Source organism: Bos grunniens, chromosome 10 (genome assembly GCF_055505025.1).
Source record: "Bos grunniens cultivar Pamir isolate PY7600 chromosome 10, Bosgru_T2T1.0, whole genome shotgun sequence".
In the NCBI taxonomy this organism is placed as follows: Eukaryota; Metazoa; Chordata; class Mammalia; order Artiodactyla; family Bovidae; genus Bos; species Bos grunniens.
In genome coordinates, this window is record NC_141174.1 from 93914384 (window position 1) to 93931100 (window position 16717).

Below are 16717 nucleotides of genomic sequence, written 5' to 3' on the forward strand. Positions count from 1 at the left end.
AGTGTCCTTAACAGATGACACCAGAGTCTAAAGAAGACCACAAGGTCATGGGACCACAAGGCCTCAGCATCCCTGGGGCAAGCCAGAGCTGGTACAGAAGTTCTGCTCGTAACATGGAGTGTGGAGTTCCTCACAAGTGCACTCACATGCCATCCACATATACATGAGACCATGGCTTATTAATTCCTGACTCAAAGACTAGCGGACATCAAGCCTGATTAATTTGGTGGCCAACTGGGCAGAGACTCTGAAGCGGGGAAGGAGAGAGGCCAGCTTTTGCAAAACAGCTGCTTAGCCAGTCCTTGGGCCAGGCCCAAAGAACTGGGGAAAAGAAACTCCTTATTATATCCTTGTAAGTGAGAGTTTTTGTTTGTGTAAACTAGGACTGGAAAAATTGGTACCAAACTGTTAGTAGTGATTATTCAAGGGGAAATGATGATTTTTTTTTTTTCAGTCCCGACGTCAACAGTTTTCAGCAGATAACAACCTTTCTTCAGTGTTCCATATACTTTCAGAAGCACAATCACATCATCTTAAATTTATAAAGCATGCCAACTTTTGCAAAGTGTTTTTGTCCATTACTTCAATGGAGCCATGTAAACACAAGAATCCTATCCTTAAATAAACTAAGCCAAAATCTCCCCAAAGACAAAAGAAATATGAGAGAAACGTTACACTGAGGGTAGAGGGATCACCACCCAAGCCCCTCTCTTCCTAGGTTTCTGTGTCTGTTTAGGGGCTTCGTAATTTTATCTCTGACCCGCTTTTCTATTACAAAACTGAGTTCGGTAGGTATCCTGTTTGTTCCTTCTCTTGGTTTTTACTTACATGCTTGCCCCATGGGTAAAATCAACGGTAAATGGCTAGCTTCAAAAGTTACACAGGAATCATTTTCGGGTAACTTTCCCATGAGTAAGATTAATGCTCCCTTTTAACCTGTCTTCTTTATTTGAAGTCAAGTATATTTTAGTCCATAGGTCTAGTTAAAGCAAATATGGGAATCAATTCTTTGTGCAAATAAGTCAATTACTACTAAGAACTATTGTGAATGGTTAATAATTCTTTTGGGCAAACCTACACACTTCTATCCTGAAAAGGCAATTTACAAATTAGACCTCTGTAGTTTAAAAAACTGGCTCATTTTCTCTCGACTTGTTGGTAAGATCAGGGCCACTGAATTATTGGTTAGTAATTAGCTGGCTTCCTATTAATTTTAATACCTATTTCTGCCTTACTCTAACCAAGCAAACATGACCTCCATATTAAAATCAAGAATATCTTCACAGGTGATTAACGTGTTAATTACCTAGGTCTTAGTGATCATTCCACAATATCTATGTATATCGAATCATCACACTGTATACTCTAAATATATACAATCATATGTGCCAATTATCCCTTAATAAAATCAGGAGGGAGAAAAGAAAGCAAGTTTTCACTAAACCCAAAATAACGTCAAGGTGATTTGGTGGGGAAAAGTGGATAGCTTAATTATAATTTGACATATCCCTGGGGAAAAGGATGAAAAAGAGAGAAAAGAAAGGGAGACGTTGGGGAGAGAGAGAAAGGAGACAGTATTCATAGGTTAAAAAAACAACAACAAAAAGATTAGCACTGCTAAGAGTTTTCAGCTGTTCCCAAGGCTGAATAACAGAATAAAAAGATCAGAATTGACTGAAGTGTCCAAACTATTTTAATATTTAGAAAACAAAGCATTTTAAATCAGGAGGGAGAGAATGGAATATCAACAAAGGGTACTGGCATAATTTGCTAACATTTTTTAAAAGTAATTTAGGTAGGTTAAAGATGTTAATGGTTCCAATTTAGATTTAATAAAAATGCCAAAATTATAAATGCATTATAGATGAATACTTGTATAATATTGGGGAAAATAGCATCGTCCTAAGAATGACACCAAAGGCATCCGAATTAAGAAAGACTGATACATTTTACTTTGTAGAAACTAAAAAAAAAAATTTGTATTTTAAAAACATCCGTGATACCAGTCCTTTGTCAGATACACATATTAAATGTTTTCTCACAATTTATTACTTGCTTTTCATATTCTCAGTTATTTACTTTGAGAGCACAACAGCATGAATCTCAGAAACAATATGCTCTGTGAAGAAAAGTATATACTGTATGATTCCATGTATGTGAAGCTCTAGAACAGGAAATACCAATCCAAAATGATGGAAACTACATCCAAGCAAAATGACACAAACGAATTTTGGGGGGGTGACAGAAATGTTCTATATCTTGACTGTGGTCATGGCTACGAGGGTATATATATTTATCACAACTTACTGAGTTGTACACTTAAAAGTGGATGCATTTTACTCTATATAAATTATATTGCGATTACACTGAAAAAGTTTCATTATAAGCATCAAAGAAAATAACAGGCTGCGAGAATATTTGCCATGTCTAAGGCAGACAAATTTGTGAGACCCTAATATACGAAGAACTTTTACAAATCAATAAGAAAAAAATGAACATACCAATGGAAAACTGGACGAGCATCCTAAAGATTTGTAAAAGAAGAAATGTAAATGGCCAGTAAATATGAAAACGACTCCAATGCTTTATAAATCAAAGACATATAAAACAGAAACTCTAATTTGAAAAGACACATGTACCCCAATGTTCACAGCAGCACTATCACAACAGCCAAGATAGACACGGAAGCAGCCTAAATGCCCACTGCCAGACAGACGGGTAAAGGAAGATGTCACACACACGCACACAGGAATGCTCAGTTCAGTTCAGTTCAGTCGCTCAGTCATGTCCGACTCTTTACGACCCCATGAATCGAAGCACGCCAGGCCTCCCTGTCCATCTATCACCAACTCCCGGAGCTCACTCAGACTCACTTCCATCGAGTCGGTGATGCCATCCAGCCATCTCATCCTCTGTCGTCCCCTTCTCCTCCTGCCCCCAATCCCTCCCAGCATCAGAGTCTTTTCCAATGAGTCAACTCTTCGCATGAGGTGGCCAAAGTACTGGAGTTTCAGCTTTAGCATCATTCCCTCCAAAGAAATCCCAGGGTTGATCTCCTTCAGAATGGACTGGTTGGATCTCCTTGCAGTCCAAGGGACTCTAAAGAGTCTTCTCCAACACCACAGTTCAAAAGCATCAATTCTTCGGCGCTCAGCCTTCTTCACAGTCCAACTCTCACATCCATACATGACCACAGGAAAAACCATAGCCTTGACTAGACAGACTTTTGTTGGCAAAGTAATGTCTCTGCTTTTCAATATGCTATCTAGGTTGGTCATAACTTTCCTCCCAAGGAGGAAGTGTCTTTTAATTTCATGGCTGCAGTCACCATCTGCAGTGATTTTGGAGCCCCCAAAAATAAACTCTGTCACTGTTTCCATTGTTTCCCCATCTATTTCCCATGAAGTGATGGGACCAGATGCCATGATCTTCGTTTTCTGAATGTTGAGCTTTAAGCCAACTTTTTCACTCTCCTCTTTCACTTTCATCAAGAGGCATTTTAGTTCCTCTTCACTTTCTGCCATAAGGGTGGTGTCATCTGCATATCTGAGGTTATTGGTATTTCTTCCGGCAATCACTCAGCCATCAAAAAGAATGAAATCATGCCATATGCCGCAACATGGATGAGATTATCAAATTAAGTGAAAAGTCAGATGGAGAAAGACAAGTATCAAATGATATCATTTATGTGTAGAAGCTAAAAAAAAAAAAAAAAAAAAGACACAAATGTTTTGTTATTTCCAAAACAGAAAGAGACACAGACACAAAAAACAAGGTTACCAAAGGCAAAAGGGGGGTGGGGGGATAATTTAGGAGGCTGGACTTAACATATACATGCTACTATATATAAAATTGGAGAAGGCAATGGCACCCCACTCCAGTACTCTTGCCTGGAAAATCCCATGGACGGAGGAGCCTGGTGGGCTGCAGTCCATGGGGTCGCTAGGAGTCGGACACGACTGAGCGACTTCACTTTCACTTTTCACTTTCCTGCATTGGAGAAGGAAATGGCAACCCACTCCAGTGTTCTCGCCCAGAGAATCCCAGGGATGGGGGAGCCTGGTGGGCTGCCGTCTGTGGGGTCGCACAGAGTTGGACACGACTGAAATGACTTAGCAGCATGTATAAAATAGATAACCAACAAGGACCTACTACATAGCAGAGGGAGCTATGCTCAATATTATGTTATAACCTATCAGGGAAAAGAATCTCAAAAAGTGTATATACATAAAAGTGTGTGTGTGGGTATGTGTGTATATACACATATGTATATAACAAATCGCTGTGCTATACACCTGAAACTTACATGATATTGTAAATCAACTATTCTTCAATTTAAAAAAAACTGGGGGGAGTAGGGAAAGAGCCTTCCCTGGTGGTCCAGTGGTTAAGACTTGCGCTTCCATTGCAGGGGGGGCATGGGTTTGATCCCTGATCAGGGAACTAAGATCCTACATGCTGCACAGTGCAGCCAAAGGGAAAAAAGTGGAAAACAAAAGAAAAAAAAAAAAAAAACGATGACCAAAAAAAAAAAGACTCCAGCTCTTTATAAATCAAAGAAATATAAATTAGAAAAACAATATAATTTATCTTTCTCAAACTGATTTGTTTAAATTACTTAGGTTTGGTGAGGGCTGGGAGGAAAAGACACTTTCAGATCTCTTCTTCCCAGAAGAAAAGCTGTCAGTGTATAACCAAGGTCCTTATGCTACAACAGGATGTGTGGACACAAGGACTACAGGTGGGCACGCAGATTCGTGATGATTGGAGAACAAGAGGCATCCCTGTCACCAGCCAGGGGGCCAGCTGAGTCGTCTGACTGACCAGCTAGATTATATCCTTTCCTCTGTGGTATATATGATTGAGTCCCACTTAGACCAAGTGGAGTAGGTAAGGACTTCCCCAAGAGAAAGAATTATAGACTAAAACGATAACAGATTTTATTTCAGGGAACAAACAGGCTTTCTCTTGCCTCCTTCTCGGACACTCCAACTTCCTCCTACTGGGGCCACTTTCCTGAGTTACAGAATGACCAAGCCATCACGGAGTCAGCTCAAGTCTCAGGTAATGCTTGCCTTTCCATCATCCCAAGGATGGCCCAGGAGGGATGGTGCCTCCTTCTCAGCTGTAGTGGGATCTGCCTTTGCTGCTGTGATCACAGGTGGTGCGTGAAATAAAACATAGGAAGAGGCCACTCCTAAAGGAAAAGCTGCAGTCCCAGAAAAGGCCTATGTCAACCTAAAAATAGGAACACATACAAAATGAGTGTGCCATGGGTGTCCCGCAGGAAAGTTAGGAAAGGTGATTCTGCCCATTGGCCATTCATTCCAGGCTCCAGCCACAGAATCTCAGAGCTAGAGGATCACCCAGATGGCTTTTTACAGTCCATACTAATCGCTCCTTTAATTCCCTGCTGCAATTTGCATCAGCCCACTAGTGACCTCCAAGTTGTTCTTACATCGTTTCAAAGGAATTCAGCATGTCCCCTTCACTAGCAGGAAAACCACACGTCAAATCCTAGCTTCTTCCTTAAGCCTCCTCCCTTGATTCCCCTAGTCTGGGATGACCCCTCTCATTATCCCTACCAGACGATAATCACATTCTGGCTTATGGCAGATTTCCTTTTGTTGCCTTGAATTACTTTATATTTTTAGCCTCAAAGTTGACTCTTTGGGTATTCACATCTTCTTCCCGCCAGCTTTCTTTATATCCCAAAAAATATAAAGAAAATAACACAGCACACAGCGCTAGGCAGCATAGCCTAGTGGCTTAGACCCGGGGCTGCAGAGTCAGATACCTGGGTACGAATTCCAGCTCTGTCACTTACTAGCTGCATGACTGCAGCAGCTCACTCAGCCTCTGTGTGTCTTCTTTATCGATAAAATGAGGACAACAGTGGCAGCACTTCACTGAGTTGTAATGAAGGCTGAGACAAATTCGTGGCAAGTGTTGAGCACGGGGCCTAAGTGCTGGGTAAACACCACCTTTTCGTATGTCAGTGCTTAGTAAACACCTGCTAATTGAAAGATTCGAATGAGAAAGGACATTCAGTAAATAGAGAGAGAGCTGATCTAGAGTGCTGTGAACCCCAAGCTGTCCTCCAAAAAGCAAGCACAGATCTAGAGACTCTGCCTTCTGCTGTAACAGGCTCCACAGGACAGGTCAAATATTGGCTTGGCCAAAAGGTTTGTCCGGGTTTTTCCATGACATCTTACAGAAAAACCCGAGTGAACCTTTGGGCCAACCCAATATTTTTTGAATTTATTTTTAATTGGAGGATAATTGCTTTACAATGGCGTGTTAGTTTCTGACATACAACCGCAGGAATCGGCCATAAGTATACACCTGTCCCCTCCCTCCTGAACCTCCCTTCCCCCCCACCCCCATCATCTTACCCCTCGAGGTCTTCACAGAGGGGGCTGAGTGCCCTGTGTTATGTGGCAGCTTCCCTCCAGCTATCTATGTTACACTACTGTGTGGACGTCAGTGCGACTCTCTCAGTCACCCCACTCTCTCCTTCCCCCGCTGGGTCCACAAGCCCATTCTCTACATCTGCACCTCCATTCCTGCCCTGCCAGTGTTATCACAGCACCTCGGGTTCTGGTGGAGGTTAAGAAATGTGGGGAAAGAAGGGCACAACTGAGGTTTTTAAAAGGGGCAAAGGACCTGAATAGACATTTCTCCAAAGACACATAAATGGCCAATAAGCCCACAAAAAGAGACTCACTATCATTAATCACAGGGCCACGAAAATCAAAATCACAGTGACTTACTACTTCCTACCCCTAAAGTGATTATAACAAAAAAATCAGATAATATCAAATGTTGGTGAGGACACAGAGGAATCAGATTCCATACACTGCTGGTGGGAATGTAAAATGGTGTAGCCACTTTGGAAAACTGTCTGGCACGTCCTCAAACAGTTAAACACAGAATTACCATGTGACCCAGAAACTTCACTCCTAGGTATATAACCAAAAGGGATGAAAATGTGTCCACACAAAAACTGGTCCTCACTATTTATACGAGCATTCTTCATAATATCCAAAAGGAGAAAAGAAGTAGATTATGAAGAAGTAGATGTTCTTCATAATATCCAAAAGGAGAAAAGAAGTTATTGGAGTATATTCATTCAACAAATATTTATTGAGCACCTATTATGTGCCAGGAAAATAAGTTTCTTTTCTTGGAGTTAATTAAGAGTGTAATATCTAGGGTGCAAAGAGTCAGACACGACTGAGCAACTTTCACTTCACTTCACATCTAGGGTGTGTCCTTTCCTCTCTGTCACACTCATAATTCAAGCCTCAATGGCTTCTGGTCTGAATTATTTGCCTCTAAATAGGCTTCATGCCCACCCTGCTGTTTTCTTTAGCAACCTGTACTAAGCAAAATTGGTCAGGAGAGCTTTCTAAAATAGCTACATACTTTAAGCTCTTTCTGAAGATCTCTAGTGGCTCCCCACTGAGAGGGTGGCCTGCCCCTCCTGGATCTCCACGCTCAAGTGTTTCCATTTCCTACTGTATTTAGGACATTCTGGATCCTTACCTAGCGAATTTCTTCTTCCCCTTTCAAAGCCGGTTGGAGCATCAGCTCCCCTGGCAGCTCTCTACATCCACTAGAGCCCACCCTGAAATACAGAAATGACTCTTCGCATTCACATGGTGTGAATTAATTGCAGGGGACTGGTTTCAAAGCAGGTGATGGAAAACAGTGAGTCACCAACTGGGGAACAGTGAGATTAGCATCCGCAAAGAGCTGCCACCATTTCTAAGCTGGAAGGGCAACAGGAGGAGGTAACCAGGGCCCAGGGGCCGTGATCACCTTGAGGAAGCTGTACCCTGGCGGACCTGTCCAGCAGGAGGTGGAGTCATGGTAGAGACTCACACGCTGTGAAAAAAGGAGGAGAAACACCCTGGCTTGCCTCTCTCTGCAACCCTCCAATCTGGCACCCTTGCCTCCCGTTGGCTGGACAGCTGGAAGTCAGCTGACATGGAGCCTGCAGAGGTTCCTGCTCCCACTGCCAACATAAAGAGAGCAGAAGAAGTGAGAGAGATGGACGGTTCCTCTTCCTGAGTAGGCAGATGGTCACTGTCTCTCCTCTGCTCCACTCTGATCTTATCTTCTTTATAACCCTGATCCCAGTGGGCTGTGGTGTGTGTTTACAAGTCTGTTTTCTTTAATAGACTGTGGAATTCCACAGGGTGAGACAATGGCCCTATTCATCGTGGCAGTCTGAGCGCCTGGCGTAAGTCACAGAACGTAACAGGCGCCATATCTTTGTTGGACACCTATCGCAAGGAAATTCCTGGAGTTACCTCCAGCCAGCCCTCCTTTTCCATCTCCTTGACTGATTTACCTATGTTGACTGTCTGAACTCTCAGCGCTAAAGACTAAGCAAGGAGGAGCTTGGGGTCCATTCAACTCTGAGTACATTCAACTCTCAGGCTGCGACTCTGAGTCACAGCCTTATATTTAAATACTCCGACAACAAATCCCGATGATTATCTATAGTCAGAGCACCATCAACATATCAGCCTTCTATCTACCCATAGCTCCATGAAAATTATCCAGGAAATTTCTCCAAATCTCAAGATATCCTTCCTCTACCACCCAAGATGTTCCTAGGCCATCTCTCCCTGCGTTAATCAGTATGAGCCCAGGGTAAACAGACTAATTTTAAAATCAGCTTAAGCAAAACATAATTAGGAAGATAAATTAGCCTCCCCAAATTGCATAATGAATGCCCAAGGAAAAAATTATTTTATTATCCACCATTTTAAATATCTGTGTAACTTTTTCTCTTCTATCATCACAGATGATACACAGCTGAAAGTGTAGGGAAATACCACAGAACATAACTTTCGACCTTGACTGTCTGTACAATGATTACCAAGGAGAAAAATGGGCTGTTTTTGTTTTTCTTATCTTGAATTTATAACACCAGCCTAGTTGTATAACGAGGGAAGTAGAGAAATTATAGTCAGACAATGTAATTATAATTGGACCCAGACAATCAGGGTCCAATTCCTGGTTCTAATTTATTGCTGGACAATCATGGGCAACTTAAATAACCTCTCAGAAATCAGTTTCTTCACACGCACGATGAGGATGAGGATAACACCGACCTCAACGGCGCTGAGGGCCAAAACAGGCTGTCGGTTTCAAACATTTCATGTGAATCTTTCATCTGTCCCGCAACTTCAGGACTCACCGACTGTTACTTGCACTTTACACTTTACACAAGGAAACAAGCATAGCGAGATTAAGTAACTTGCTCAAAGGGTTGTAAAAGCTGAGTGTGACTTTATACAGTGCAATCACCAATTGTCTGAAACCTAGTAGGTGCTCAGTTAACTTTTTTATTTACACTATCCCTCCTCTCTTGCCAAATTAACTAATCTTTATAGAAAATGGTTTTTTAAATAAAGCATAGGTGATTTACAATGCTGTGTGCATTTCCGCTGTACAGCAAAGATTCAACACATATACATACATACACACACACACACACACACACACACACACACTTTTTTATGTTCTCTTCCACCATGGTTTATCACAGGATATTGAATATAGTTCTCTGCTGTACAGGAGGACCTTGCTCTTATCCAGTGTCTATATAATAGCTTGAATCTGTTAATCCCAAACCCCTACTCCCTCCCTTTCCCACCCTCCCGTCGCCGCCCCTGCCCTCTACTGCCCTGGCAACCCTGAATCTGTTCTCTGTGTCTCCGAGTCTGTTTCTGTTGCAGAAATAAGTTCATCCGTGTCATGGTTTAGATTGCACACATAAGTGATATCGTATCTTTCTCTGTTTGACTTACTTCTATTATTACAATTATCTCTAAGTTCATCCATGTTGCTGCAAATGGCATTATTTCAGTCTTTCTTATGGGTGAATAGTATTCCCTTGTAGCTCCCCCGTCCCTGGGATTCTCCAGGCAAGAACACTGGAGTGGGTTGCCATTTCCTTCTCCATATAAATATATGTACCACATCTGCCTAGTCATCTATCAGTACGCATTATGTTGCTTCCGTGTGTTGGCTACTATGAACAGTGCTGCTATGAACAGGCTGCACATATCTTTTTGAGTTCGAGCCCTGTCCAGACATGTGCCCAGGAACGGCATTGCTGGGTCATATGGGAACTCTTATTTTGCATTTTTTCAGGACTCTCCACACTGTTTTCCATACCGGGGGCACCCATGTACACTCCCACTGATAGTGTAGGAGGGTTTCTAGAAAGTGATTTTTTAAAATGAAGTTCTTTGTTCAAGGGCCTGGATCCTACACTCCTGGCTGTGCATTCACTATACTCTGTGCCTCAGTTTCCCCCTGTGTAGACTGAAACAGCAGGCTGTCGCAGTCCCCAGTCAGCAGCCTCTGAGCTGGACCTGGCCTGCAGTTACACTCTATTACGCTGCCCCACATTCACGCTTCAATTAAAGCAATGCCAATGTTTAAAAATCAGTGTATTTCTTTATCTCTCTCACACCAATACACATTTCAGGGTTTTCTTTAAAAAATAAGCCCAGCTGGCTCGATGGGCTCTCACTCCCACAGGTCAACATTCCCCTCAAGTTAAGGGCCACCACCTCCTTTCACAAAGGACAGATATTCCCCAATTTGCAATCACCCCCATTTCTCATGGTTTCGGGCCAAGTGATGAGTCTACAACTTCTGGACTCAGTGGTCATTAGGGTCTCTTCCTTCCACCTCTAAGAGTCCCTGATTCCCTGGCCCTGAAAAGCATTTCCTGGAGGCAGCAGCCACTGCAGGGCACCACGGGTTTTCCTGCATGTCATTGTCACACAGGCTGGCCACTCATTCCAGCTTAACTGCAGCCTTCCCTGTTTTAGTCTGATAGTCCTGCATCTGAAGAAATTCTTCGGGCCCACGCCAAGCACGGAGGTCACCCCACGTGTCATGTCCAAATATCCCCCTCCAGGGGCCCCTCCAACGTAGGAGATGAGGATCCCCCTCCAGGGGCCCCTCCAACGTAGGAGATGAGGATGCCATCCTGCACCACTGTGTCCCTAAGACTCTGTGGGGAACTCTGCCGTGTTAGAGGAGCTTGCCTAGCATCTCTCCCCGACTGGGTATTTGCTGGGGGAGCTGGGGCAAGCCAAATGAGAGGGGCTGGACCTGGTTATATGACTGCGTCTCCTGACTGGGCTCAGTGTGACCTTAGGGAGCCCATTCAGTCTCTGGGCCCCTCTGCTCCGCCTTTTATTCATTCAACAAACACTCGTGATATGCCCCCAAGGTGCCGGGCACCATTCAAGGCAGGGCAGAGAATAAGCAAGAAGGTCCTTGCTCTCAGAGGACTCACACCTGGAAGAGGAAGCAGACAGTAAAGCAAGTACACAGTATCTGATAGAGCTTCGGGTGGTGACAATGGAAACCATCAGCCATGAGGGAGGAGCAGAGTCCTCAGAGCCGTACAGCCATCGGCAATTTTTGGCAGGTGCCAAGGAGTGGCAGAGGTAAATCCAGGTCCCACCTGGCCTCTCATTTTGACCAATATATAAAATCCTTAAGTTTGAGATTTTTTGACTCAGGGATTACGAGTAACAATTCAATTTTTCAATTATAAAATGTTTCCTTCTTGGTTAAACACACACACACACACAGCATTACAGCTAAAATCCATATCAATACCAAATCTGGTTCTCCTACAATGGACCGGAAATTCACGAAATCAAATCCACCCAAATAACAGCGCTAGGATTGAGGAAAGGGAGAGGCTAGCCTTATTAGTCAACTGACAACATTTTATTTAAAAACGTGCCGTGGGAGTCAGGGAAAGAAAGTGAAGTTGCTCAGTCATATCCGACTCTTGGCAACCCCATGGACTGTAGCCTACCAGGCTCCTCTGTCCATGGGATTTTCCAGGCAAGAGTACTAGAGTGGGCTGCCACTTCCTTCTCCAGGGGGTCTTCCTGACCCAGGGATCGAACCGGGATCTCCTGCGTTTCAGGCAGGCGCTTTACCCTCTGAGCCACCAGGGCTCAGTCAGGGGCCCATATACAAAAGCCAGAAGCAGAAATTGAATGAATGAATGAACACGCGGTCTAATACCTCCCTCCCTCCCTTCCCCTAAAAGAGCTGTATATTGCTTCAATGAAAGAAGTAACTACTTATAAACAATTAAATAAAGGATACCAGTAAAGTAGTCATTCATTTATTGCATACATAGGTACTGAGTATCTTCTATATGCCAATACTATTATAAATAGTGAAAGAAGGTGCTACTTGGGAAGTCCAACATATTTATCTATATTTAAAATTACTTATTTTTCTGATTGCAAAGTAATAATTACTTTTATAATTTTTAAGCTTAAAAAAAGCAATAAAAGCTCTCCGGCTTTAAGGCAAGCTTTCTCAACCTTGGCACTTTCAATATTTGGGGATGGGGAATTCTTTGTGGTGGGGCTGTCCTGTGAGCTGTAAGATGTGTCCATGAGAAGCCAGCAGCACTCCCTGCCCCCATGGAAACGCAAGGGGAATGCATAACATCAAAAGTGCGTCCAGGCTTAGCAAATGCCCCCTTGGGGGTGGGGCGTGACCTCAGATCCAGAACAGCTGCCTTAAGCAATCCACTTTGCTACCCAATAGGGGCCTCAGAAGTCAGAGCCTACGGGGAACCCCCTTCTACCTCCAGGCCGACAAGCAGGAGGTTTCCTCCAGCAAGAGCCCTTGTGTTCCCCTTCTCCTCCCTGATGCCAAGTCACCAGCGCTCCGGGGTCAGGCAGCACCGTCCCAGGTATGGGCTGGGAAGGCAGAGTGGGGGTGGGGCGCGGCGGGCCTGGCCCCCCTAAGGCGATCAGCGAGGCTGGAGCTTACGCTGTGTGGCTGTGTGCGTCAGGGCTGCTGATCCGGGCCATGCCCCAGCCCCACACTCCTCCGAATGAGCTTGGCTAATGACCTGGGAGGAAAGCTCCCCGTGTGCAAGGCTTAGGGAGCCACACTGAGGTCCAGCAGTCTGCGGCTGGAGGATTAAATTGTGCCCGTCCATCCTGAGCGCTGTTATGAGAGAGTCTCCGAAGCTGTGAGCAGGCATGCCTGCCTCTCCACGCCACGCTCTACAGACTGTACAAAGGGTCCGTTGTGCACAACCTAATCCGAGACAGAACCAGACAACCTGCCTGGCCGTTGAGTCCCAGCTCTGGCTGGCTCTTCAGAACAAACACTAGTCACAAAGAAGTGAACATTTGCAGCTGGGAGAAGATGTCAGCATGAGCCCAAGTCAGGCACAGCATTTGTAGGTGTCTTCACCTGGGTCCTGGCTGCTTGGAACCAAAGGGAAGTTAGTCTTCTGTGTTACCACTGAGGGACTCAGATTCCCTGGTTCCCAATCACAGGAGGGAGAGCTGGAAGAAGAGGAGAGGCTGAGAGAATCTGGGTTCTGCTTTTATTCATTCATTGTGTACACTTGCTGAGTTCCTCTTAGACACCCGACCCTGTGACTGGGGAGAATGTAGCTTCAGATGGAACCTCCCAGGGTTCACTAAATCAAAAGCTCCTGGAGCTTGATAATAACCTCAGTGAGGAGACAGGTTTATTCCCCACCTGAAGAGGAAAAACCAGTCCTCAGCTCCACCTGCCTGCTGCCATCATGGCCTGTAAGCCAGTTTGGGCAGATCGTCTGACTTTTAAGAGGCACTGGAAAACAGAATTTCTGTGTGAAATCTTTTTGTTGTCACGTACAATCTGAAATCTCAAAATAAAATCAAAGAAAAAATGCCTGCATGGACAAAACTGATCTAGTCTCCAAGCCTTTAAATCATAACTTCTGCTTGAGAGATGAACGCGAGTAGTGATTGAGAGCGAGGGACCTGGAAGGGGGAAGAAGGGTGTCTGGTTCCACCTCTCACCTGCTGTGTGACCTTGGGCAAGTTACCTAACTTCTCCATGCCTTGCTTTCCTCATGTATAAAATGACCGTGATAAAGTATACTGTAGACTTTAAATGAAAGAATGCACATACAAGCCTGATCTATAATAGCTCAATAAACATTAACTATCATTTTTACAGGTCATCTGGTCCATTGCCTCAGAAATCTTTTACAACAGCCTTGGCAACTGAACATTTGATCCCTGCCTGCGTCCTTTCTGAGACGGGAAGTTCAAGGTTTCTTAGGGAATGTCAGTTGTATGACAATTCCTAAATTTCAGCAGCTTAATCAAACGCATGTTCATCTGTTGCTCATGTCCCAGCCTGGTGTGGTGAACACTCCAGGTGCTCTGTTCCACCCCAGGCCCCGGGATCCATGCACCTTCTCTCTGGTGGCTCCGCCTGCTCCCAGGACCTTCCCAGAGTCCTCTACAGGGTTCTCCGCTTTCAGCTGGCCAAGAGGCAAAAAAAGAAAGCGAGAGAGAAAGAAAATACCAGGTGCCTCACATCTGCATATTCCCATTTGCCAGAACTCTGGCGCATGGCCGCAATCTAATTGCAAAGGAAGCTGGAACGTGAAATGTTCCTCCATCCAGAAAGAGAAAATAGCATCGGCGGACATCTAAACAATCTCTGTCAAGCCCTGCATTCATATAAAGACAACTGGGCAGACTCAGAACGTCTGCCTGTTGGTCCCCGTCTCTCCCATTAGCGCAGTAGGCACAGGACACCAAGAAGACGCAAACCGGGGCAAAGTAGGTGTGGCTTTGAATCTTAGTTAAAATACTTGTTAACTTTGGACCTTGAGAAAATTCCTTCAACTCTCTGTACCTCAGTTTACTCATCTGAAAGATAAAGATAGTAACTGCCTCCCTGGATTGCTTTAAGGTGGAAAAAGATAGTACAGGCCTTGGCACACTGCATAACATCTGATATATAACCTCAAGTTAATGCTCCTGTCTCCCCTGATCCTCTTCTACATGAATGTTTTCCAGGTATTTAAAAATGACTCTCATTATTTCTGTGAGTTTTCTCTTCTCCAGTTTCCTCAGCTGTTGTCATTGTTTTAATATCACGTCATTGCTAGCCCCTAACTCTCCCAATGGCCGTTCCATGGACAGACCTCAATTTGTCAAGGGACCAAATACGATGCCTTCCTTAGGTGTCTCTGAAAACACACCCTGAGATAAGTCTTGTGCAGATAATTTGGGGGGGGGGAAGTTATCTTAGGAAACAGAAGTGAGGGAAATGGGGAAGGGAGAAAAGTCAACAAATGAGTAAGTTACACCGGGGGCCACTGGATACTTCACTAAAGGTGGTGCACAGACGTCTAATAAGCTTGTGAAAAGATGCCCATAGGGAAATGCAAATGAAAACTACCAGCAGATTCTACTATCTACTTACTGAAACAGTGAGGATGTAAAACAGAGACAACACCAAATGTTTGTGAGGCTGTGGAAGAACTGGAACCTTCACACATTGTTGATAAGAACGTGAAATAGTTCAACCACAGTGGAAAACAGTTTGACAGTTTCTTTAGACGTACATCTACCACACAACCTAATGACTCCACTCCTAGGAATCCACCCACGAGAAGTAAGAACGTATGTCTACACCATGACTTGCACGTACAGTAGCATTATTCATAGCATTGAAAAACTGAAAACCCACATTTCTGTTATGAGATAAATGGATACACACAATGTAATACAACAATACAAGAGAACACTCCACTGGGGAGCCGTGGCCAACTTTTGAAAGTGCAAACGAGACTTGTGAGTTTAATGTGAAATGTAGAATTGTTCTAACACTGTTAACAGGTTAGAAATATTCCAGATTAGGTAAGTTTACATGATGCTATATTTCAGTGCCTGGATAAGTAATTTTGGAGCTGACTCACCCCGCCAGTGTGAAGCAGCATCCGGCCGTGCAACGGCTCTCCTTCTCTGGCTTCCCTTTCAGCTGCCCTGACTCCTGGGCCAGGCTTATGTGTTTAGCTCCATGATGAAGGATTCCAGCTTCTGCAGGACACCCTTGTCTACAAGTTCAAAGACAACAAGAACAAATATGAGCTTCAACCTGTCTTTGTGGGGTTCTGGCTCATGTTCCTGAGACACCAGCCTGCTTGTGACCTTCCCTCCCTGCTTACCTGTCTATAGACTTCAAAGGTCTGACTGGAGTCAGGTCTGTTCCAAGCTCATAGAGCTACTGGAGTATTTCAGTTTCTTGCAGCCTGTCAGACTGAAGACTTTATCTTCTTGCTGACCATCACTTGGAGGCTGCCTTCAGCTCCTTAGTGCATATGGAAGCGCAGGACAAGGCAGCTTACTCCTTCAAAGACAGCAGGGGAGAGGTCTCCTAGCAAGATGACATGCAATTTTATGTAATAGAATCGTGTGCACATAATCACACATATCCAATTGTCTTTGCCAAGCTCCTCTAGTTAGAAGTATTTCACAGGTCCTGTTCACACTCAAGAGGAAGAGATCACACAAAGGTTAAAGCCAGTTGGTGCAGAACGTAAGGACTACCCTAGAGTCGGTCCGGCACAGTCTACCTTCCCCAATGATTTGTGTATCTACCACATGAAAAAGACATTTACTCCCTTCCAATTTCCCCAAAAAGCTCATCCCATTATAGCATCTGTTCAAAGTCTACAATCTCATCGTCTAAATCAAGTCCAGGTATGGAGGAGTCCCTTTGAGTATAGTTACTCTCAGTCTATAAAACTAGACAACCTATCTAACTCCCGAGCATCCGACACACAGCAGAGGAATAGGCACAGTAAAATAGTAATCAACTTTCTATTTAAAATGGG

General features: G+C 44.1%; 1 protein-coding gene across 1 annotated transcript in view; it reads right to left on the bottom strand.

Moving 5' to 3' along the window:
• The window catches only part of PDE8B (phosphodiesterase 8B), a 298935-nt gene extending 282678 nt beyond the window's left edge, over nt 1-16257 (bottom strand). The window contains exons 1-2 of the mRNA XM_086323153.1: nt 16049-16257; nt 15800-15937 (exon numbers count right to left, since the gene is read on the bottom strand). Of these exons, the coding sequence (XP_086179279.1) occupies nt 15800-15820 (21 nt within the window). The 5' untranslated portion in view covers nt 15821-15937; nt 16049-16257. The remainder of the gene's footprint in view (nt 1-15799; nt 15938-16048) is intronic.
• Between the last annotated feature and the right edge of the window lie 460 nt (nt 16258-16717).